This window comes from Pinus tabuliformis, chromosome 6 (genome assembly GCF_031772625.1).
Source record: "Pinus tabuliformis cultivar Carrire ecotype Pingquan chromosome 6, CPIR1, whole genome shotgun sequence".
Taxonomy (NCBI): domain Eukaryota; kingdom Viridiplantae; phylum Streptophyta; class Pinopsida; order Pinales; family Pinaceae; genus Pinus; species Pinus tabuliformis.
The window spans coordinates 2,102,232,596-2,102,257,076 of record NC_142292.1 but is presented as its reverse complement, the minus strand read 5'-3'; the positions used below and the strand labels follow the sequence as shown (position 1 = coordinate 2,102,257,076).

General features: G+C 39.8%; 1 protein-coding gene across 1 annotated transcript in view; it reads right to left on the bottom strand.

Annotated features, from left to right (window-relative positions):
- Nucleotides 1-1,533: 1,533 nt before the first annotated feature.
- Nucleotides 1,534-24,481, bottom strand: part of LOC149267646 (dolichyl-diphosphooligosaccharide--protein glycosyltransferase subunit DAD1-like) — a 96,065-nt gene continuing 73,117 nt past the window's right edge. Inside the window, exons 3-5 of the mRNA XM_089399389.1 lie at nt 2,245-2,332; nt 2,044-2,087; nt 1,534-1,873 (exon numbers count right to left, since the gene is read on the bottom strand). Coding sequence (XP_089255515.1) covers nt 1,790-1,873; nt 2,044-2,087; nt 2,245-2,332 — 216 coding nt within the window. The 3' untranslated portion in view covers nt 1,534-1,789. The remainder of the gene's footprint in view (nt 1,874-2,043; nt 2,088-2,244; nt 2,333-24,481) is intronic.

The following is a 24,481-nucleotide window of genomic DNA, read 5'->3' as shown; positions in this document are numbered from 1 at the left end:
AAGTCACTTTTCACTTTATAATTTAACATTGATTTTACCACTTATAAAATCACTTTTCACTTTATAATTTAACATTGATTTTACCACTTATAAAGTCACTTTCACTTTATAAAATCATACTTCGGAAAAAAATTATTTTAGACACTTTTCCCTAAGTAGGGAATAACCCATGGAAAACCACTTGTCCAAAGTACATTAAAAATCATCAGTGTGCATGTCTTCGCATGTCTTGAAGGCAAACTGTTGTGGACACTTTATATTTTGTACTTCCAAGTGGCATTGTCATCAAGAATGACAACCTAGGACACTTTTAGTAGCTTCTAAGCCAACTTCGGTTATGTTTTGTGGCCATTTTGGTGAAAAAATGCTATGTATGTACATATTTGAATACATTAATAGTTAAAGGAAGCATATTTTGAGAAAGCAGTAATTATTAAAAGAGAATTTATCATACTGAAGAAATAACAATTCGCAAACACCTGTAGAGAAATGATTTCAAGCAAAATATATTGAGCACTAACTCGATAACAAACAGGCAATGAAAAAATCCAGATAACCCAACCCTGTGCAAATTAGTTGTGAACCCAAACAGGCAATTTAATCACTGATGCCTTCTAGAGATGTTTATGTTGACATAATCTCCTTGCTGATTGCTAGAGCATGTGCACTAACAATATAGAAAATTTATGAGTGAGCAATATAAACTTCTGCAAACAAGAAAGACCATGTCAACCAAAAATCAAGGGTGGAATTAATAGCAAAAGTTTCTGTAGTTATGTTTAATCCATAGTACTTTAAGCTCTGGAATAATCTAGTGTCCATCTATTGTTAACATATTATGTTTAAAGTAATCTCCATTTATTATTCATTCTCTATTTACGGTAATGCATTATCATTAACGCATGATCTGCTCATTGTCATTTTATTATATACCAAAATATACCACAGATAGCAGTTTTATTTTATACCATAATGCCCTTGGGTAGTAAGAAAATACAAGGAAATGTTGAAACTGTCATTTCATTCAAGAAAAACTCATGAAAAACTCAACTCAATAAAACCTCAGCAAGAACTCGCAGGTCAGAGTTTGACCCACATGTATTCACAAGAAAAACCTGTTCGCAGCAAGTCAGTTTGGCTTGTTTTCTGTGTCAAGTTTGACTAATAAGATGTAACATTGTGATGATTTATATTTTGACAATGGAAATACCCCTCAAACACGACAGTTTAGCCAAAAGCATTTGATTCTAACAGTGCACATTTCCCATGTAAATGTCAGGGAGTGTTACTCATATTTTCCTACCAGAACTTATTAAACTAGAAGTGGGTAAAAGATCTTAAAGCCCTGGAATTCGCAGTTAGATTCTAGATAACAATAACTGATCCTTTCTATATTTATAGATACCAGGAAAGTAAAAGACAAGCAAATTCTCTATCATTTCTGCTTGATACTTATTGATAGCACTGACTTCTCAAGAGTCAAACCATATAACAGAGTTCAAAGACTTGAACCACATTATGAAATGATCAATATGAAGGTATAATAATGCAATAGCTTATATTTATGTTTGCAATATGTAATAGTACAATGTCTTCTACGCCAAGAATCAAAAGCACGAGAAAATTAAGGGAGCTACATTAACCAAGAAGCCAATTTCAGGCATTTGTGTATTTGACTACCACTAAATCCTTAGCAACGAAATATTTCAAGGAAAGGCAAGTAGCCAATTCTTCTTTTGTTGCTTTGTGATGGGTACCCTCTCATTCCAATTCTGCAAGTCCTTGTCCACTAACCTAGGAAGTTCATTATCACCAAGTGAAGTACAAGATTGCACAAAACAAAATCTGCAAATGCTCTTTCTGGAGGGAGATCCTGTTATACAAATCAGAGATACTTGTCAACTACTAGTAAGATAACATAACATCTACATAAAATCTAAAGAATGTATACATTCAAATGTAAAGCCAGAACAGGAGCATCTAAATAACATTTGTCATGTTCCTCTATTATAGACAGAATTGATAGAATTTTACAAGGCATACCTTGAATTCCTTGTTTTCTTTGTTGACTTGCATCCGCAAACAAACTATACACAGATGAGGAAAAGTATGAACAAACAATGATCTATTTAAAACATTTCCATATCAAATAAGAATGAAAGGTGAAAGCTTGAAATAAAACAAGATAATCGATCTCCGAATCAGTTTGTTGCTGTTAATAGTAAAATTGGAAAGGCAATGCACCTGCAAGCACAGCTGACCCCGTGCAAGATAGAACTCCTGAAAGAAAAGCATTGAAAGGAAATGATCCAACTATTGCCATGTAGACAACCTGCAATATATATATACTGCAGCAATTAGTATTCATATAAATCATAAATATAACCCGAGGAAAGACTTACAGAGTAAACCACTGAAACATGATGTAATATTTAATAGTCTAGGTTACCAAACAAAGTACTGAATCCTTTGTGTGGGTTAAGGCAGGGTGTCCTTTATCCCCTTATCTGTTCCTGCTGGTGGCTGAAGGATTAAGTAGATGGCTGTTGGATGCCAAATCCCAGAGAGTTCTACAAGGGGTTTAGGTTAGCAGGCAAATTTCTATTACCCATCTCTTAATTGTAGATGATATTTTACTCTTTTGCTATGGGAGCAATTGGGAAGGAAAGTTTGGATATTCTCAATTTCTACTGTATGGGTAACGGAATCGAAATCAATAGATACAAATCAGTTGTCTATTACTCATCTCTGGATGACCCCCTCTAGGCTCAGTTAGACCCAATCCTGCCCTTTTAAAGGGGGGCCCTTTGATGAAGGTATTAAATATCTGGATTTTTGTAATGAGGGCTCGAAGTTGAATCCAAAATTCATCTCCTCAATAGGCAAAAAGCCTACTCTGTTTAGAAAACCTATGAAAAATCAATATGGTTCAGAGCTTAGATGTAAGAACAGCCACAGAAAAAAAATCCCTGGTCCAAACTCTGTTTGTGATTGATAGAAGTATCTCATCCGAACCCCGTTCTGGTTAAATGGAGGACGAGTTACATCCCAAAGAGGCCAAGATCTGCTGAACATTAGCTAAAGTTTTGTTTGTTTGTGGAAAAGGGCTAAAGCCCCAGGTTCAGGGCCGCAAGGCCTCAGTCTGGACCACAGAATTGCAGGAAGAAGCCTCAGTTCTAAGGAGGCCGAGAGACCTTAGTTGCAGAAGGCCGAAAGGCCTCAAGGCTAACCTCAGGAAGGCCAATAAGGCCCCGATAGAAGCTGAAAATTTTCAGGTTTGTGAGAGTTGTCTTAGGCCTTAGAAAAGGCTAGCAAGAAAAACTGGATGAAGATCAATATTTATGTAAGACCCTTTACAAGTTTAATCTGTGTTGGAAGGATGGCTATGATCAGTACAGTTTTCATAATATTTGAAGAATTCCTGAAAGTCAAACTTTTCATCTCATCAGCCAATGATATTTCAGTTTTTAAAAGGAAGTAATGAGTTTAGTAAAAAGGGAACCAAAGTTAACAAATTCAACTTCCAGCACTCCAAGAGTATGGTTGGTATTAAATAGTAAAGTCAGCCCTCCAAGAGTATAGGTCGGCCTGCCCTTATAGTCAATCCTATTCGGCTCATCATATCACTATATAAAGGTCATTTGGTCCTCCTCTTGGCACTCGATCTCGGATCAAGCAAGATCTGCTATTTATGCATGCGAAGGAGAAGAAGAGAGGCCAAGTTCCCCTAAAAGAAGAAATATTCTGGGGCAGATTGAAGAATCTCTAAGATGTTATCTGAGGCAGATCCACTCTGGGAAGCAGGCTGAATTCTAGGTAGGAGGCCGAATTCTGGGCAGGAGGCTGAACTATGGAGCAGGCCGAAATTATGAGCAGACCTATCTCTGGACAGAAGTTTGACCAGGTTTGATGTGGCCTTTGCTATTGGTCAGTTTGACTGTTGACTAAAAGAATCAGATTGTATCTCTCATTGAATTGCATGATTTCTCTATGGAAAAGGTTGTTGGGTTTTTCCCCCAAGTGGATTTTCCCAGGGTAAAATTCTTGTGTTTCTTGCTTAGCTGTCTCTTTATGATCCTACTGGCATTTTCTTTCTACTGTTAATATCTTCTGTGCAATTGCTTTATGATGAATGTGAATGCAAGAAAATTAACCTAAGAAACCATAAGAATTAATTATCAGTTTAGAAGATCATTGAAAAATCAACATTGTATTGAGCATGGTGAGAGAGCACCTTAAAGAAGCCATTTCTATTTCAACTTATTCTCTAGGGCCTGTTCTGTCACTAGCCCTAGAAGCCATAGTACAAATCTGTGTGTAAGAAGGAAGGAGTATATCCCAAAAGAGGCCAAGAACTGTCCCCTTGTTTGTGCCCTAGAAGAAGGCTGATTTGAGATCAAAAATCTAAATTTTTGTTGAAAGGCCAAAACCTATGTCAAAGGACCGAATGGCCTCAGTCCTTTACAGGCCAAAAAATCTCAGAACTGGTTGCAGGTGTCCAAGAATCCTCAGGAGGGCCGAGCAGCCTCAGGACTAGGCCGCAGGCCTAGTAGAATCCGAAAGAAGGCCAAAAGAAGTCCAAAACGATGTAACAAGAAAGGCGGGGTTATTTGAGGAAGTCCAAAAGGCCTCAGAAATAATCTCAGGAGGACCGAAAATTATACATGTGATAGCCATCTCAGAAGGATTCCGAAGTTTCTAAGATAATGAAAAGGGTTATGAAGAGATTAGGGGCTGATTTGAAATTGCATGATCACAATGATACTTTTTCCTAAATCAAGTAAGGGCTACCAAGGCCCTGGCAGCAGACGGAAGTAATGGAAGAACAAAGCAAAGCTTGTGACAAGAAGACTCTCCCAGAATCGGTAATTTGTGATATTGTACAGATGGGATCCAAATTCACAGGGAGCAGGCAGATCAGCAAGTTTGAAGTATGCCTTAATGAAGAAAATTGTGCTGAAAAGAAGTCAACTGTAACTTCCAAAAAGTGATGGGATAAATAGCAACTTGAGAGAAGTACAAAGCAAAGGATTCTCCTAGTAAGAGGGAGAGGAGACATTTGCTCCAAATTGTCAGGTACACTTCTATTAGAATTATTATCTCTATGATTTATGTTGAAGGTTACATCAGTTGGATGTAAAGACTGTTTTCCTCAATGAAGTAATTAGAGACAAAGTGTACATAGATTTACCTCAAAAGTTTTTGAGGTACATGAAGGAGTCCCTTGCTTGCAAATAGAAGAAGGCCTTGTCCAAGTTTCTCAAACTTTGTATACTTCGATTGATGGATCAAGGTTGATCTTTTTATTATATGACTTGTTTCTGAAGAACGCGGGACTCACGTGACAGAGGGAGCCGCAGTTGCTTCCATGATAGAAGGACCAGTCAGGCTATGCTTCAATGTCAGAAGGAATTGAACTTTGAGTTCGAGATGAAGGATCCAGATTTGACGCTTTATCTCCTTGGTCAAGGAAAGGTTAACACTGAGATCCTCCAAATGATGGACTGCTAGATTGTCTCTAAGAGCAGTATGCTTTATATGAGTGGACCATGTTGATTTGTGGTAGCATCAAATGTGCTCTAGCCCATGAAAATTGGTGGAGAGGCTAAAGCACATGAGATCTCCAAGACCCAAAAATGGTTTGGGCATATTCTACCCGGTTAAGGAGATATTAAAATAATTAATATTTTTAATTGAGTTCTAAGTCTAAACTTAGGAAAAATAAAATATTAATGGGTATTAATATAAAACTGGGTTAGAAGGTTCTAAATGACATGGATCAAGCCAAATCTAATCTTAGCCGTTGATTAGAGATGTAATCTCGTCCGTTGAAGGACCAACAGGAAAAGTATAAGAGGAGGCTTGAGGGTCAATTCGAGAACACACCAGAGTGATCAGTCATTCGATTTTCTAGAGCGGAGTTTGCTAAGTCAAATCGAATCAGTGATCAATTTGCAGCGAGGGGCAGTGAGTACGAGGCAGAGAGGCAAAGGCAGTGCCGGAAGACCAGCGCAGAGGCAAAGAGGCAGACGCAGAGCCAAAGGGAGCCACACAAAGGCAGCAAAGACTGTGCAAAGGCCAGAAGGACCTGCATCATCCAAGCAGAGGCTGTAGGAGTGACGCAAAGAGCCAGAGAGGTTGCGCAGAGCCTCAGAAGGCTGATGCAGAGGCCAGGAGGGCTGACGCTAAGCTTCAGATTGTGCTGGAGAGGGATTTCTTGGAGCAGACTTTTCGAATATCTGCTTCTAAAGAGAGGTATTGCTGCCGGATTTTTTTATCTCTGTCAGGTGAACCAGTTTGGCACCCAGTGTACTCAGAAAAGTGTTGCTTAATAATAAAACCCTCAGAACTGCTACACCAGTTTTCCCAAGTTGGGTTTTCCCGAGGACGAATGTCTAAAAATAACGGTGTCCCTTATGTGTTTATCTATTTCTTTCAGTTGTTGATCCGTAGATGGTTGAGACTGTATTGTGTTTATTTTAGTGTTTTTATGGTTAAATAACTTGTTAGGAATTAAACAAGTAGGTGAAATAAACCAGAGAATACAGATAAAATTTATAACGAGTAAGCCGGTTAGGCACCCAAATGTACTCAGATAGACTGCATAATAATATGACCCTCTGAATAGCTGCACCAGTTTTCCTGCATTGGATTTTTCCGGGGACATTTGTCCAAAAATAACGGTGTCACTTGTGTGCTTGTTTTCTTTCAGTTGATGATATGTAGATGTTGTGACTATATAATGTAGATGTTGTGACTATATAGTGTTTATTTCGATATTTAAATGTATTAAATAACTTGTTCGAATTAAACAAGTAGAAGAAATAAACTAGCAAAGTACAGATTAATTTTCTAACAGATAGACTTAGAAAATTCAACACTTAGAAATTTCAACATGGTATCAGAGGGTTGTAGATCACAGGAAAGCTGAAGGCACCAGCTGAATCAGAGCATTTGCAGCAGAAACAGTTGTCCCAGGTGACAGAAGTTGTTCCTAGCAGAAGGCAGCAGAGAAGGGTTGACGCAGAGGGACTGCGTCATCAGTTTGAGCCAGAGAGAGGCCAATGCAGAAGCTAAGGAGGGTAGAAGAGGCTCACGCAGGGCCACACAGAGACCAAGAGGGTTGGCGCAGTTGGCTAGTGGAGCATTTCAGCCAGTGTCGGGATTGCGCAGAGCCTAGAGGCTCAGTCCTTCAGTTGTTGAGGCATAGGAAGTTGTGGGCGAATTGCAAGGAGTGAAGCTGGTGGGGTGTTGTTGCTGCCGAGACAGAACAGTACCTAATAGGGCAAAACCAGGGTAGGAGGGAATCGCTACCTAGGAGGATTTCTAGCCAAGAAATCCAGATCAGTGTTGCAAGTGCATAGGAGATCATGAGAGGTGCGACTCGACGGTTAGAGGGAGGATTTCTAGGAGGGAAATCAAGACTCAAAGGGAGTCTAGCAGAGAACTTCCAGACGAGAAGTAGAGACTCAGAGGGAGTCTAAGAGAGAACTTCCAAAGGGAAGTAGAGACTCAGAGGAGTTGGAAAGGAGAGCAAAGAGATGGCCATGAACGGACTGAGGGATCAGGATAGGCTAGAGGGGGCTTCCAACTTTGTGATCTGGAAGGTTAGGATCCTGTCCGTTCTAGATAGACATTGCATCAAAGCCTTCGCCTTGAGAACCGTGGCTATCCCAGTCGACCCAGTTGACAATGAAAGGTATGAGGATACAATGGCTAAGGCAAAATGCATAATCCTTGATGGGGTCAAGGATCATGTGGTCCAACATATTGCCGAGAAGGAGACAGCAAAGGAAATGTGGGATACCTTGAAGACATTGTATCAAGGCACTTTCGTGCAGAGGAAGATGCTACTGGAGAATCAGTTGCGGTCGTACCAGATGCAGAAGGGGGAGTAGATAGATCACTTCCTCAGCAGGTTGCAGGAGATTCGAGACCAACTGACTTCCATAGGGGCCATGCCAGATCAGGAGTTGATGGTGAGGACCACCCTAAATGCAGTCTCCAAGGAGTGGGAGACATTCATCCAGAGTATTTTGGGCAGAGCGAATCTTCCAAGATGGGAAGAATTGTGGGAAGCTCTTCACTAAGAAGAAATCAAACGGCAGACCAAGACGGGAAGCAGCAGCAAAGGGGCCCGAGTCAAGAAAGAAGAGGAAGAGGATGCAGCTCTGGCATCTGCGGGAGAGCATGGGAAGACGAAGAAAAAGGACCTCTCCAAGATAAAGTGATTCAACTGTGGGGAACTGGGCATTATGCGAACCAGTGTCCAAGGAAGAAGAATAAGGGAGAGGCGTCTGACTCCAAGGCAGCACCAGCGAAGGCAGAAAAGGAGGTAGAGGAGGATGACAATTGTGCCATGAGTGCTCATGTACCTCTAGAGAAGAGGTGGGGTGACATCGAGTTGTAGTCAGGAGGACTACAGGCGATGAGGGGCAGGATCCTTGAGGTACCCAAACTCTTGGATTATACCTGGCTACGAGAGCCCCAAAGTGAGAGTAGCAGGATGGCGGATGTTAGTAGAAACGGATGCGGATGAAGTGGCAAAGAGTGCTACAGTGCAGTGGTCCCTGGCAGCGCAGTGGGGTTTGCAGCAGTGCGAGAGGCACGGTGGACGTTGCAGCAGTGCAGGATGGCACAGAGGGGTTTGCAATGGTGCGAGAGGCACAGAGGTGTTGCAGCAGCGCAGAGATTGCAGAGGGAGCACGAGATAGTAGCAGAGGGAGCTTCAGCATCGGGAGTGTTTCTAGCCTGACAAGGATGTCAGTAGTTGGGTGGATCAGTTACTTACTTCTCAGTAACTGAGTTGCAGTGCAGTAGCAGTGAGCAGTAGCACGATGAAGCATGATGAGAGGGGGTTGCAATGCAGATGCAGTGTTGGGAGAAAGGACCAGCAGCAGCACGGATGCAAAGGAGTTGTCGTACAGATGTAGCTGTGGCAGTGGAAGAGCCATGGGTAGTAGTACAGGATGTAGCAATGCATAGGATGTTGGGCGGGGAGACCTACCATCAGCACAGGGACCGGTGTAGTATAATTAGGGTGATGCTCAGTGGTGGAGTATTACTAGAGCACAGTACTTGCTAAGAGGGAGTGTTGATTTGTGGTAGCATCTTATGTGCTCTAGCCATGAAAATTGGTGGAGAGGCTAAAGCACATGAGATCTCCAAGACCCAGAAATGGTTTGGGCAGATTCTGCCCGATTAAGGAGATAATAAAATAATTAATATTTTTAATGGAGTTCCTAAGTCTAAACTTAGGAAGAATTAAATATTAATGGGTATTAATATAAAACTGGGTTAGAAGGTTCTAAATGACATGGATCAAGCCAAATCTAAACTTAGCCGTTGATTAGAGATGTAATCTCAACCGTTGAAGGACCAACTGGTAAAGTATAAGAGGAGGCTTGAGGGTCAGTTGGAGAACACACCAAAGTGATCAGTCATTCGATTTTCTAGAGCAAGGTTTGCTAAGTGAAATCGAATCAGTGATCAGTTTGAAGCAAGGGGTAGTGAGTACGAGGCAGAGAGGCAGAGACAGTGCTAGAAGACCAGCGCAGAGGCAGAGAGGCAGACGCAGAGCCAAAGGGAGCCACGCAGAGGCAACAAAGACTGCGCAGAGGCCAGAAGGGCCTGCGTCATCCACGCAGAGGCTGCAGGAGTGACGCAGAGAGCCAGAGAGGTTGCGCAGAGCCTCAAAAGGCTGACGCAGAGGGTTTCAGGCTGACGTAGAGGCCAGGAGGGTTGACGTTGAGCTTCAGATTGTGCTGGAGAGGGATTTCGTGGAGCAGACTTTCTGAATATCTGCTTCCGAAGAGAGGTATTGCTGCCGGATTTTTTTATCTCTATCGGGTGAGTCAATTAGGCACCCGGTGTACTTAGAAAAGAGCTGCTTAATAATAAAAACCTCTAAACTGTTGCACCGGTTTTCCCAAGTTGGGTTTTTCCAAGGACGATTGTCCAAAAATAACGGTGTCCCTTGTGTGTTTGTCTATTTCTTTCAACTGTTGATCTGTAGATGGTTGTGACTGTATTGTGTTTATTTCAGTGTTTATATGGTTAAATAACTTGTTAGGAATTAAACAAGTAGGCAAAATAAACCAGAGAATACAGATAAAATTTCTAACGAGTAATACTTAGAAATTTCAACAGACCATGCTAGACAACAAATATGCTTCAGTGTCTAGAAAGCAACAATGGTAGTGTTGTCGCGCAGATTGACACGACAACGCTCAGACCAGGGGCTGTCACTCTGATCCCCGGTCCCTCCGTTTAAGCCTGTCTCCCGCGGCTAAGGGGGGTAGACCCTATGATGTGACGAAGACCAACTGTCGACCAGTTGGTTGGGAGACACGATATGATAAGCACTAAAAGGATTTAGAAGTTAAAAGACCAGTGCCTTGTGGAGTTAATGTTTAAACGATTAATTACCAGATGCTGCAGAAATATGATCTCATTAGGAGCAATCATTTATCATTAACTTTTATCAAATGAGAAAAATGCTTAACGACTTAGTGATACTCCAGCAAATTAAAATTTCGAAAGATAAAGTGCTTTGAACAACCATGTAAAATAATAACAAGAGACCACATTCATGCAATTAACCATCAGATGAAAATTTGAATCAGATTAAACACCAATTCCCACGTTAAAATTTTCAACCTCAGCATAAAAGATGAAACATAGGTAATTCCCGAGCCAAGACTGAAACTGGCAAAAATATTTCCCACCAAAAAAAAAAAAAAAAAATTATGCTTTCCTTTTTAGCAAAAAATTTAAAACAAAAATTCTAACTAAAAAAAAAATTCTATCTTATTCTAACATTAAACTAAGAAAAGATTAAATCTAAAAATTAATATTAATTTTTTTTTTTAATAAAAAAAAAAAAAAAATTTATAAAATCCTAAATTTATAAAACTCTAAAATTAAAATCTAATTAAAACAAAAACGAAATCTAACTAAAACTTATATTAAATCTAAAACATCAAAGTCTATTTAAATCATAAGTTAAAACTATGAAAACGTTAAGACTATAGCTAAAAGCAAAATTTAAAAAAAAAAAAAAAAAAATCTAAAATCTAATTCTAAACCTAAGTCAAAAATGAAAAAGGGAAAATCGCATTTTTTATTTTCATATATATTTTTAAAAGAAACGAAAACAAAATTATAAGACAAAACTAAATTTTAAAATGAAATCAAAAAAAACCTAACTCTAAACTATGTTACTGATCCTTTTATATACATATATGTTTTTTGATTTTTTATGAAAACTAAAAAATAAAACTTTAAACTAACAAGAATCTGAAATGCGAATACGCATATATCGTAAAACCTAAAATAAAAAACGCTGAACGATGATACGTGACCCAGCCAAAGAAAAATTTGACGCGGAAACCATAAACCCTCGACCAGGGAAAAGCTAATGGCGGCAGCAACAAAAAACGAAAGAATACCTGGAGATGATGATACGCAGAGATTACCTGGGCTTAACTACTCAGTCGATGGTGGCGGACGGATTTGTGTATACTGACCCTGGACGTCTGACGGATTTGAGCCATTGAGGATCGATTTGAAACCGCGTTAATTACAAACCTGACATACCGAATTGAAACGACTTTGATTTGCTCGGATCAGTTACCTGGCGTGTATCGTTTGATTTCTTTGTGCATTTGCAGGTACGATTTAGACGGCGGGCAGAGATACGATTCTAGCTTTGCAAACATTAACTGTTACCGCGCGTGAATGAGAATCGATGCCGTGCGTGAACGAGGATCATACATCGACGAATTTTGGAGTTAAGCCACTGTTTGTCTGCGTGAAGGAATACTGGGCACGTTTCTGAGCAAAGGATTGCAGGTTCTGGCCCGATAGTGAAGAGAACGGACGGCTCAGTCACGTTCCTCCAGTGGCAATTCTATTACGTGGAAGCTGATACCAATGCACACATGCAAAACTCGTGAGACTCCGCGTAAAATGTTTGAAACGCAGACGGAGGCTGGGGCGTATCAAATATTATCTCTCTGCGGTGAATAATCTTTGTCTGTGGATCAAATACCCTTGACGGTGGTGTATACACAGAAAATGCATGTGATCCGGGGCCACGAAACCGAGATATACTGGATTGGCGTTTATCACTACAGGTGCAGTGGGCGAGAAGATTGACGGTGGTCCTGCAATTGCAAAGAGACAAAACCTTATACCTGCAAACACAAAAGAAAACAAAACCCTAATGAAAAATCTGTGTAAAGCAAAAAAATTTGAAACCCTAGATCAGCTGATTGATTTACAGATTTGGCCCCTTAACAGCCAGATTCAGCAATAAGCTCGGAAATATTTTAAAGAATAAAAATTTCAGGTTTCACTGTGAATAACTTCAGAAAATCTCTCATGCAAATTAGAAAAATAAACTGAATGATAGACCCAGGATCAAATCCAACTGGGCTCAGCAAAAAATGCTTGCGGGAGTTGGCTGGTTCAGCCGAGAACTTCCCCAAACGCCCACAAATTTTCTTCAGAAAGGGTTTTCTGCACAGCTCAGAACAACCATCAGTAAAGAGAGCAAAAATGCTGCTAAATCTCAAAAAGTAATGGAGATACCTGCCATTACTTCAGAAACCCTAACAACACTCAAACCCTAGCAAGTGAACAAGATACCTGTGCTCACAATACTCTACAATAAGCTATTATTAATGGCTGAAACATAAAATATGCAGAAACTAAATTAGCTCACAGCACTTCCAGAGAGTAACACCAGCAAGATTTGGACCCCAAAGTCTTCTTTTATTAACCAGAAACAGATTACAAGAGAGCTTCTTCTTTACCAGACTCACAGATCCAAATTGATCTGAAATGACCCCTAGCACCCTATTTAAAGGAAATTATCCCAACGGCTAGTTCGAGTGATCCATGTCGAAATGATCTCGACCGTCGATGGAGATCAAGACATCTCTTAATCTCATCCGTCGAAATTGTTAACTTATTATTAAAAATAATATTTTGCATGCATTCACTCAAAATATTATTATTTTATTATTTAGGGTTTTTTGCATTATTTTAAATTTTTTTATTATTTTATAAATTTTTAATTTTTTTAATTTTTATTTATTTTATTATTTTTATTTATTTTTTAATTTTTTAATTCATTTTAAAATGGATCCTCGAACTTAGCCTTTGGAAAAATCTCCTAGGACCTAGGACTTAGGACTCATGAGGGGATTTAAAACATTTTTCAACCCTCAAGACACATTACATCATGACTTTTACAATTTACATCTTAAGGGGACAAACCCACTTAACATAGACCCTCATAAACCACCCAGTTCTGCGACACAACTATAATCTAGCAGATTAACACACTAGGATTCTCCTAAAGTTCTAATAACAAAATGCATCCCGGCTTTGGGGTCAGGCTGAAGGAAAACTCTGCCGATCGTAGATCGGTGAGACGAAAAACCTTCCGGGACGTAGATTATCATTAGAAAGTTAGGTCCACCTAGGCAATTTTACATACATGACTCTGATCTGCTAGGATTGTTTACAATTCATACATGCAGACTGGGTTTACAATTAAAATGATGAAACTGTTGATGACTATAGGATGGCACGGACATGTCGATCAGGTGTTGCCCCTTTTCGCAAAGAAAAAGGGGGTGTACTGCATGGGTAGTTGACCGGTAGTGGTCAACATCTGGCTCTACTTGGGGACACATTGCTGCTCTGTAGGAATGTGAGAATCCAGAATCTGCATCCACGCAACACACAATAAAATATAAGTAGCGTCCGTCCACAAATCATCATATAACATTAAGCACAGGAAAGATATAAGCTCTTCATTTATTAACTAATCTAGAAAAGCAAATCTAATCCTAAAACAGAAATGAAAATGCGGAAAAACAAAGAGTAGGGTTAGAAATATGATACAAAGGATGCCCCATGGCATCAGATGTGTTCAATATAGTGTATACTGAGCATTTGCCTGCTTTCAGGGAAATTTGTCGGCTGCTTGTCGGATGTGCCATGTCCAATTCTGCATATGGTAGGACCTTTTCCTATCCGAAAATCAAGCTGCTCGTGGCCATCTGATGCATCAAATCTTCGTCTCATTTTCTTTCTTTTGCGCTTCTTTCTGGCAGGTTGAATTACTGACGACCTAGAACTTTCTGTTTCAAAACTATCAGATGAAGTATGTGTGATATGTCTTTCTTTATCCTGCATCTGATCTTTGTCGTTTTTAAGTCTATCTGGATCACCTTCAATTAACCATCTTTCAATTGAACCAATGACCTCCTCATAATAAGATGGAACTTGTTGTGACAAATGAGAAGGCTCCTGATCTGTTGATGTCCCCTGGTTTCTCTTATCCTCTGACCATTGTTGAAACTTTTGAACCTGTATTTTAATGGCATCCATCTGACTAGAGTGTTCAACCTTTATAGCACTGATTTGTCTGGCATGATGTTCTTCCATGTCTTTTATTACTTTATCGTTCTTTTCCTTCATGTTCATCAAGCAATGCTGCATGGAATTTATTTCTTCTCTATGATTTGCTTGCATGTTAGCCAACTGATTATTATGATTGAACGTCATGATAGTCATTTCTTCATCCATAGTTAATAACTTGTTTTGCATGGAATCAATTTCCCTATCATGATCAGCTTTCATGGTCATTATATTTTCTTCTAAGCCTGACATTTTGCTGTGCATGAATCTAATTTCTGTTTCATGACTAGTCTTCATGGCCTCAATTTCTTTAGTATGCTGATTTTGCATGATCTCCATCTCCCTATTACGTTTTTCCAGGTGGGTGCATAAAGTTTTGACATCATTGATATAATTAGTTTGATTGCTTTCCATATTTTTCACCAGCATCATTAGATCTTGTATAATTTGCTTTTGCTCCTCCTTTTCATTGTCATTTGTCCCTGATTTTCCACTATCATGAACTTGGTCTGCGATATTTCCGGTGGATGACACATTCTGATCTTGAAAACTTTCTTCAACAGCTGGACCTTTTATAAGATTACTTTCTTTCTTTTGCACAATTTTAGGGGCAGAAGGCAAGCTGTTTGGATAACCATATCTATCTTTAAAAGCATTGATAATGTCTTCTAAAGAAGTGAAAGAATCCTTAGGAAAATTGTTAAACCAATTCAAAGCATCATCTTCTAAAGAAAGGACAAATAGACGCATTTTGATATCTTCATGATTAAACTGAGGGGGTCTACAATATATGACCATTATGCGAGTAAACAAGCCTAGATGCCTTCTAACAGCGATTGAATCACCACCCGAGAAAATAGGTAATTTAGGAATGGCCTCTTCCGAAAAATCATGGAGACGTTCAGTAAAACGACATGGCTTAAATGAATAATCCATGATGAATGATAAGGGATTAAAAGGATGATAGAACTAGATATCTTCTCACGAAAATCAATAGATGAAAACAGTGGAGTCGCCACTTGAACAATGAATCTGATTCTAAGATCCAAAAGGAATCAGAAGCAGATATGAGGAAGGCTTCTTGTCTGGGAAAAATGAGAAAATGGAATCGCCACCCAAACAAAAAACACACCGAAGAGATACTGATGATATGACGAAAAATAAGGCAATGAAAGATCCAAATGATAACCCCAAAGGCCGAATCTGCCAGCTCAAATGAGAGATGAGAAAGATGAGAAGATGAATGTCGATGAAACTCCAGGAACAGAAAAACTTTGTCCCCGGCAACGGCGCCAAAAAAATGTTGGCGTTGCCAGCTCAAACGAATGATAGAAAGATGAACGATGAATGATGAAAAGTCGTTGAAATGCCGAGAAAACAAAGTCCCCGGCAACGGCGCCAAAAAATGTTGTCGCGCAGATTGACACGACAACGCTAAGACCGGGGGCTGTCACTCTGATCCTCGGTCCCTCCGTTTAAGCCTGTCTCCCGCGGCTAAGGGGGGTAGACCCTATGATGTGACGAAGACCAACTGTCGACCAGTTGGTTGGGAGACACGATATGATAAGCACTAAAAGGATTTAAAAGTTAAAAGACCAGTGCCTTGTGGAGTTAATGTTTCAACGATTAATTACCAGATGCTGCAGAAATATGATCTCATTAGGAGCAATCATTTATCATTAACTTTTATCAAATGAGAAAAATGCTTAATGACTTAGTGATACTCCAGCAAATTAAGATTTCAAAAGATAAAGTGCTTTGAACAACCATGTAAAATAACAACAAGAGGCCACATTCATGCAATTAACCATCAGATGAAAATTTGAATCAAATTAAACACCATTTCCCACATTAAAATTTTCAACCTCAGCATAAAAGATGAAACATAGGAAGCTCCAGAGGCAAGACTGAAACTGGCAAAAATATTTCCCACAAAAAAAAAAAAAAAAAATCATGTTTTCCTTTTTAGCAAAAAATTTAAAACAAAAATTCTAACTAAAAAAAAAATTCTATCTTATTCTAACATTAAACTAAGAAAAGATTAAATCTAAAAATTATTATTAATTTTATTCTTATTTAAAAAAAGAAAAAAAAAAATTAAAATCCTAAATTTATAAAACTCTAAAATTAAAATCTAATTAAAACAAAAACGAAATCTAACTAAAACTTATATTAAATCTAAAACATCAAAGTCTATTTAAATCATAAGTTAAAACTATGAAAACGTTAAGACTATAGCTAAAAGCAAAATTTTAAAAAAAAATCTGAAATCTAATTCTAAACCTAAGTCAAAAATGAAAAAGGGAAAATCGCATTTTTTATTTTCATATATATTTTTAAAAGAAACGAAAACAAAATTATAAGACAAAACTAAATTTTAAAATGAAATAAAAAAAAACCTAACTCTAAACTATGTTACTGATCCTTTTATATACATATATATTTTTTTATTTTTTATGCAAACTAAAAAATAAAACTTTAAACTAACAAGAATCTGAAATGCGAATACGCATATATCGTAAAACCTAAAATAAAAAACGCTGAACGATGATACGTGACCCAGCCAAAGAAAAATTTGACGCGGAAACCATAAACCCTCGACTAGGGAAAAGCTAATGGCGGCAGAAACAAAAAACGAAAGAATACCTGGAGATGATGATACGCAGAGATTACCTGGGCTTAACTACTCAGTCGATGGTGGCAGACGGATCTGTGTACACTGACCCTGGACGTCTGACGGATTTGAGCCATTGAGGATCGATTTGAAACCGCGTTGATTACAAACCTGACATACCGAATTGAAACGACTTTGATTTGCTCGGATCAGTTACCTGGCGCGTATCGTTTGATTTCTTTGTGCATTTGCAGGTGCGATTTAGACGGCGGACAAAGATACGATTCTAGCTTTGCAAACATTAACTGTTACCGCGCGTGAATGAGAATCGATGCCGTGCGTGAACGAGGATCATACATCGACGAATTTTGGAGTTAAGCCACTGTTTGTCTACGTGAAGGAATACTGGGCACGTTTCTGAGCAAAGGATTGCAAGTTCTGGCCCGATAGTGAAGAGAACGGACGGCTCAGTCACGTTCCTCCAGTGGCAATTCTATTACGTGGAAGTTGATACCAATGCACACATGCAAAACTCGTGAGACTCTGCGTAAAATGTTTGGAGGCTGGGGCGTATCAAATATTGTCTCTCTGCGGTGAATAATCTTTGTCTGTGGATCAAATACCCTTGACGGTGGTGTATACACAGAAAATGCATGTGATCCGGGGCCACGAAACCGAGATATACTGGATTGGCGTTTATCACTACAGGTGCAGTGGGCGAGAAGATTGACGGTGGTCCTGCAATTGCAAAGAGACAAAACCCTATACCTGCAAACACAAAAGAAAACAAAACCCTAATGAAAAATCTGTGTAAAGCAAAAAAATTTGAAACCCTAGATCAGCTGATTGATTTACAGATTTGGCCCCTTAACAGCCAGATTCAGCAATAAGCTCGAAAATATTTTAAAGAATAAAAATTTCAGGTTTCACTGTGAATAACTTCAGAAAATCTCTCATGCAAATTAGAAAAATAAACTGAATGATAGACCCAGGATCAAATCCAACTGGGCTCAGCAAAAAATGCTTGCGGGAGTTGGCTGGTTCAGCCGAGAACTTCCCCAAACGCCCACAAATTTTCTTCAGAAAGGGTTTTCTGCACAGCTCAGAACAACCATCAGTAAAGAGGGCAAAAATGCTGCTAGATCTCAAAAAGTAATGGAGATACCTGCCATTACTTCAGAAACCCTAACAACACTCAAACCCTAGCAAGTGAACAAGATACCTGTGCTCACAATACTCTACAATAAGCTATTATTAATGGCTGAAACATAAAATATGCAGAAACTAAATTAGCTCACAGCACTTCCAGAGAGTAACACCAGCAAGATTTGGACCCCAAAGTCTTCTTTTATTAACCAGAAACAGATTACAAGAGAGCTTCTTCAGTACCAGACTCACAGATCCAAATTGATCTGAAATGACCCCTAGCACCCTATTTAAAGGAAATTATCCCAAACGGCTAGTTCGAGTGATCCATGTCGAAATGATCTCGATCGTCGATGGAGATCAAGACATCTCTTAATCTCATCCGTCGAAATTGTTAACTTATTATTAAAAATAATATTTTGCATGCATTCACTCAAAATATTATTATTTTATTATTTAGGGTTTTTTGCATTATTTTATAATTTTTTATTATTTTATAAATTTTTAATTTTTTTAATTTTTATTTATTTTATTATTTTTATTTATTTTTTAATTTTTTAATTCATTTTAAAATGGATCCTCGAACTTAGCCTTTGGAAAAATCTCCTAGGACCTAGGATTCAGGACTCATGAGGGGATTTAAAACATTTTTCAACCCTCAAGACACATTACATCATGACTTTTACAATTTACATCTTAAGGGGACAAACCCACTTAACATAGACCCTCATAAACCACCCAGTTCTGCGACACAACTATAATCTAGCAGATTAACACACTAGGATTCTCCTAAAGTTCTAATAACAAAATGCATCCCAGCTTTGGGGTCAGGCTGAAGGAAAACTCTGCCGACCGTAGATCGGTGAGACGAAAAACCTTCCGGGACGTAGATTATCATTAGAAAGTTAGGTCCACCTAGGCAATTTTACATACATGACTCTGATCTGCTAGGATTGTTTACAATTCATACATGCAGACTGGGTTTACAATTAAAATGATGAAACTGCTGATGACTGTAGGATGGCACGGACATGTCGATCAGGTGCTGCCCCTTTTCGCAAAGAAAAAGGGGGTGTACTGCATGGGTAGTTGACCGGTAGTGGTCAACAGGTAGCAACCAGGATTGCCACAGCAGGATCTGTTTCAGTGTCAGAGGGAGCACCAAGTCAGAGTAATCGGAAAGCAGTTGTGGTGATGAATTCAGTAAAAGAAGCTTGTCTAATTATGGTTGAGCCAAGGCATGTGGCTCAACATGTGTTGAAGTACTAGCAAGGTACAGTTGGTCATGAAACAGTCAGTTATGATATGTCTCAAACAGTGAAGTATAGCTACAGGGGTTCACAAATTCAGATTGGGCAGAGAGTGCAGAAGACAAAAAGAGTTCCTCGGGATCTCGCTTCAATTTGGGCTCCGTTATGATTTCCGGGATGAGCAGATAGTTGGCATCCTCATAAACCCTCTGTCCAGAGCGAAGTTTGTAGGTTGGACTTGTTGAAAATACATCCCTCAGTGAGAGGGAGTGTTGATGTTATAGCATTAGGGACAGACATTCACCCTAGGTCAGGTATGATTGACCGGGATTAGGGAGAATGGTCTGGAAGACAACAGACATTCTTCCTAAGTCAAGTATATTGACCAGCATTAGGAAGAATGGTCCTAGAGGCCCATAATTACTCAACCATAGAGTTCAATATGTGCCTTTCAGCATCATGCTCAGATTGCTCTCCAAATAGGTTGAATGAGCTCATTTAGCATCATGTCCTAAAGTGAGGCCTTTGGATTTGGGACCAAAGTACTCAAATGAATTGAGCGTGTCCCTAAGGTTTCACCACAAGTCAAAGAGATTGACCAAGATGATGGTGAAACAGGACTAGTCACTATACCATGGGTTAGAGGTGCCAACTCTTGAATTTTCCTTAAACCCTCAATCTAGTTTGAGGCTAATCACGCACACAAATACACTAAGAACCTTCAACCTTCTAGCACTTTGCACAGTGGAAATCTTCAGTAGTGAAATCAATTAAGTACATAGTGATTTGAGCCCAAAGCTCGATTATTTTACTAGCCAATCAATAAAAGAATCATGGGGCTCTCGTACCAGGGATCATGGCCCTCGATCACCAATACAACTAGTATACATAGTATACAACACTAGGACTTGCAATCTACAACATCAAATCTGCAATTTGCCTAATGAAAAATAGACAAGAACAAACACATAGCTTACTTGCCGAAGTAGCCCATCCAGATCAACCCTTTCTACTCTTGTTGTCCTTCACACCTAGCAGGTCCTTTTGCCTCCTTTGACTACAGAGAACACTTCTCTGTCCAGCAGCTGCTAACAGTGGTTTTCCTCCTTGATCTACATTATACATCAGCCTCTAAACCTCAGCAACAAGGATCTTGATCTATTAAGATCACTGTACGTTAGCCTTCAAGACATGTTGTTCACAATTGTGTTTGTAAACAAACTTCGAGATCTATGCTCAGAACCTCATTGTCCTTCTTGCCTCAAATCCAGGGCTTGGATCACTTGCATATGTGAAAATTTCACTACAGTAATTGATTTATTTCTACTCCTTATACAATAATACGTTATTGCCCAATGCTTTAGTAAATATCAAAATAAATGCAGTTTCAGACTTCACAAATTAAGAACTGGAAATTAAAACGCAAGAGAAACATCAACATATGAACAATCACATTGACACGCTTGTTTTTGGACAAGCGTCCACAGAAAAACCCAATGCGGGAAAATCGGTGCAACAGATCTAAGGGTTTCTATTATTGGCAGTAAATTTCTGAATACAATCTGGATGCCCCAAAGAAAATGGCAATCCACTCAGAGAAGATAACTGAGAATTCTCTCACACTGAATCTGGAGATTTTATACTGTCCCCAGCTCTTGGATGACCCACTGCACAGTCTCTGCGTGAGCCTACGCAGCCACTGCGTGGCTTCTGCATGGAGACTCCCTCTGACTGCGTCAACCTTGGTTGTTGTTGCTTCTGCTGCTGAGAAATCAAGATTTCTCCTGCCAATCACTCACAGTGATTCCTAACACTAATCTCTGCTATCCCCCAGCACTTCTGCGTCAACCTCCTCCAATTGCTGCGTTGTCCCTCCTTGGCACTACACTGGCTCTATTATCCTTCACTGTCTTCTCTGAAGTATATTAACTAGAACTAGAAATCACTTCCTTCCAGTACTACCTCTGATCCTCACTGCTTGATCACTTGTTCGAATTCCTTAGCAAACCCTACCCTAGGAATATCGAACTAACTGATCAACTCTCTGTGTGATGTCAAATGAACCCCAAGCCTCCTTCTTATACTTTTCTCGTTGAGACTTCAACGGCAAAGATTAAGTCTCTAATCAATGGCTAAGATTAAATCTTGACTTGATCTACTTTCTAGAACATTCTCACTTATATTTTAATTAATACCCATTAATACTTTAATTTTCCTAAGTTTAGACTTAGGAACCCCTTTAAAAATATTAATTATTTTAATAAAATACAATCTGTGTGGAATTTCACCAAACGGTTTCTGGGTTCTTTAGAACTCACGTGTCGTAGCCTCTCCACTGATTTTCATGGCTAGAGCACCTCTGATGCCACCAAAAACTAACACCATAGCCCTCGCAGACCTTGGATCTGTGCTTATCAATCAACCAACACTAAGCACAAGCCTCATACATCTTTGTCACACTATTCATTCAATACTCTTCAAGACAAATCAAGCGTCTCGGCCCTCCACAACCGGATTTGGCTGGTTTTGAGGCCTTACGGCCTTGTTGTGCCAACCTGAAGCCCTTACAACCCTCTCCTAAACAAGACTAAGGCCCTTATGGCCTACTGTAGCACAAATAGAGGTCTCAGCCACCTCCACAGGGCTCTGACCCTCCCTTTCTAGGCAGAACAGAGTCACATGAGCCCCTTTCTAACTCAGTCTTGCTCGAAATGTGAAAATTCTATCACTACAGCGACTAATTTACTTTTGCTACTTATTCCACAATAAGTTATTCATAAAATTACTTCAATAATGATTAAAATAAATATTGCTGCAGATTTTACACCGTAATACAGAAACAAACATATGCACAAGAATCAACACATTGACACAGTTATTTTGGACAACAGTCCCCGGAAAAACCAGTGCAGCAAGGGAGGTTTTTATTATTCAGCAATTCTTCAATACAACAGGGTGCCAAACTGGCTTACCCACAGAGAGAAATAATTCTCCAGCACTTCTCCCAATCCCAGCGTCAGCACGGCTAACCTCTGCATGGCTCTCCAACCCTCTGCGTTAGCCCCTGCTTGACTACGTCAGCCTTGGGCCTCTTTGCGTCACACACGCAAGCCCAGCTAGTGACTACGCAGTCTTCTGCTGCCTCTCCTGCCTCAACGTTGATCTTCAGTGGTTGATCCTGCCTCTCTGCTCCGTACTTGCTTCCTCCTAACTGCTCACCAAACCACTGGTTCAATTTCTCAACTAACCCCAGTCCAGAAATTGAACTGACTAGTCTCCCTCAGTTTTTTCTCCAAATGACCCTCAAGCCTCCTCTTATACCTTTCACGTTGACACATCAACGGCCGAGATTAAGTCCCTAATCAACGGCTAAGATTAGATCTGGCTTGATCCATGACTTTTGTACCATTCTAACACAGTTTTATATTAATTCACATTAATATTTTATTTTCCCTAAGTTTAGACTTAGGGACTCCATTAAAAATATTAATTATTTTAATATCTCCCAAACTGTTTAGAATCTGCCCAAACCCTTTCTGAGTATTGGAGATCTCATGTGCCTTAGCCTCTCCACCAATTTTCATGGCTAGAGCACATCCGATGCTACCTTAAATCAACACTCCCTCTTAGCAAGGACTGTGCTCTAGTAATACTCCTCACTGAGCATCACTCTGATCATCCGGCATCGGTCCCTGTGCTGATGCTAGGCCTGCTGCCCAACATCCTTTGCACTGTTGCATCTTGTACTGCTACCCATGGCTCTACCACTGCCACTGTTGCATCCGTACTGCAACTCCCTCTGCATCCGTGCTGTTGCTGGTCCTTTCTCCCAACACTGCATCCGCACTGCAACTCCCTCTGCATCCTTGCTGTTATTACTCCCATTTCTGCTACTGAAATGGGTTCTTTACCATCCCCATCTTTTCCCTGAAGTAGTCAAACTTAGTCCTTCCAAGGGCCTTGGTGAGGATGTCTGCCACCTGTTCTCCTGTAGGAGTGTAGCTCAACTGTACAACTCCTCGTTGGACACAGTCCCTGACAAAGTGACACCGGATATCAATATGCTTCGACCTATCATGAAACACTGGATTCTCAAAGAGCTTGATGCAACTCTGATTATCGCACATGATCCTGGTCGCCTCCATATTCCTTCTTAATAGGTTCATAAGCAATTTTCTAAGCCATATGGCCTCACACGAAGTTGTGCTTGCCGCCATATATTCTGCCTCAGATGAGCTCAGAGCCACAGACTTCTGTTTCCTACTGCACCAAAAGGTCATTCCCGATCCAACGTTGAAATAGTACCCAAACATACTTTTCTGATCTACTGAGCTTCCTGCCCAATCTGCATCAGTAAATCCACTCAATCTGATATCCTTGCTCTTGGTGTACAAGAGTCCATAATCGACTATTCCCTGTAAATACCTGAGAACATGTTTGGTTGCTGCCCAGTGCACCCTCTTCAGTTCCACCATGAACTGACTGAGGGAGTTGACAGTGTAGCAAATGTCTGGCCTGGTATTGACCAAATACATCAGGGACCCTATGAGCTGCCTGTATAGGGTGGGATCGACATCCTTGTCTTCTGATGCATCAATCTTCTTCCAGTTGGTGATCATTGGCGTAGCCATAGGTCTACAGTCCTCCATCCCAAATCTTTTCAAGATTTTTGTAGCATACCTCCCTTGCCCAAGGAAGATTTCTCCCTTCTGCTGCCAAACTTCCAACCCTAGGAAGTAGTGCATTCGTCCCAAATCCTTCATATCGAATTTTGTGGCTAGATTCTTCTTGCAGTCCCCAATGAGTCTGGATGATCCTGTCAGAAAGAGATCATCCACATACAATACTAAGATTAGCGGCTCGTTCTCTACAACCAAATAGTAGAGATTTGGATCCATGTCACTCTTGACAAACCCCATCTTCTGCAAGTAGCCATCTATTCGACCATACCATGCTCTCGGTGCCTGTTTCAGCCCATACAAGGCTTTCTTCAATCTGCATACATGAGACTTCTTCTCACAAATTTCAAAGCCCT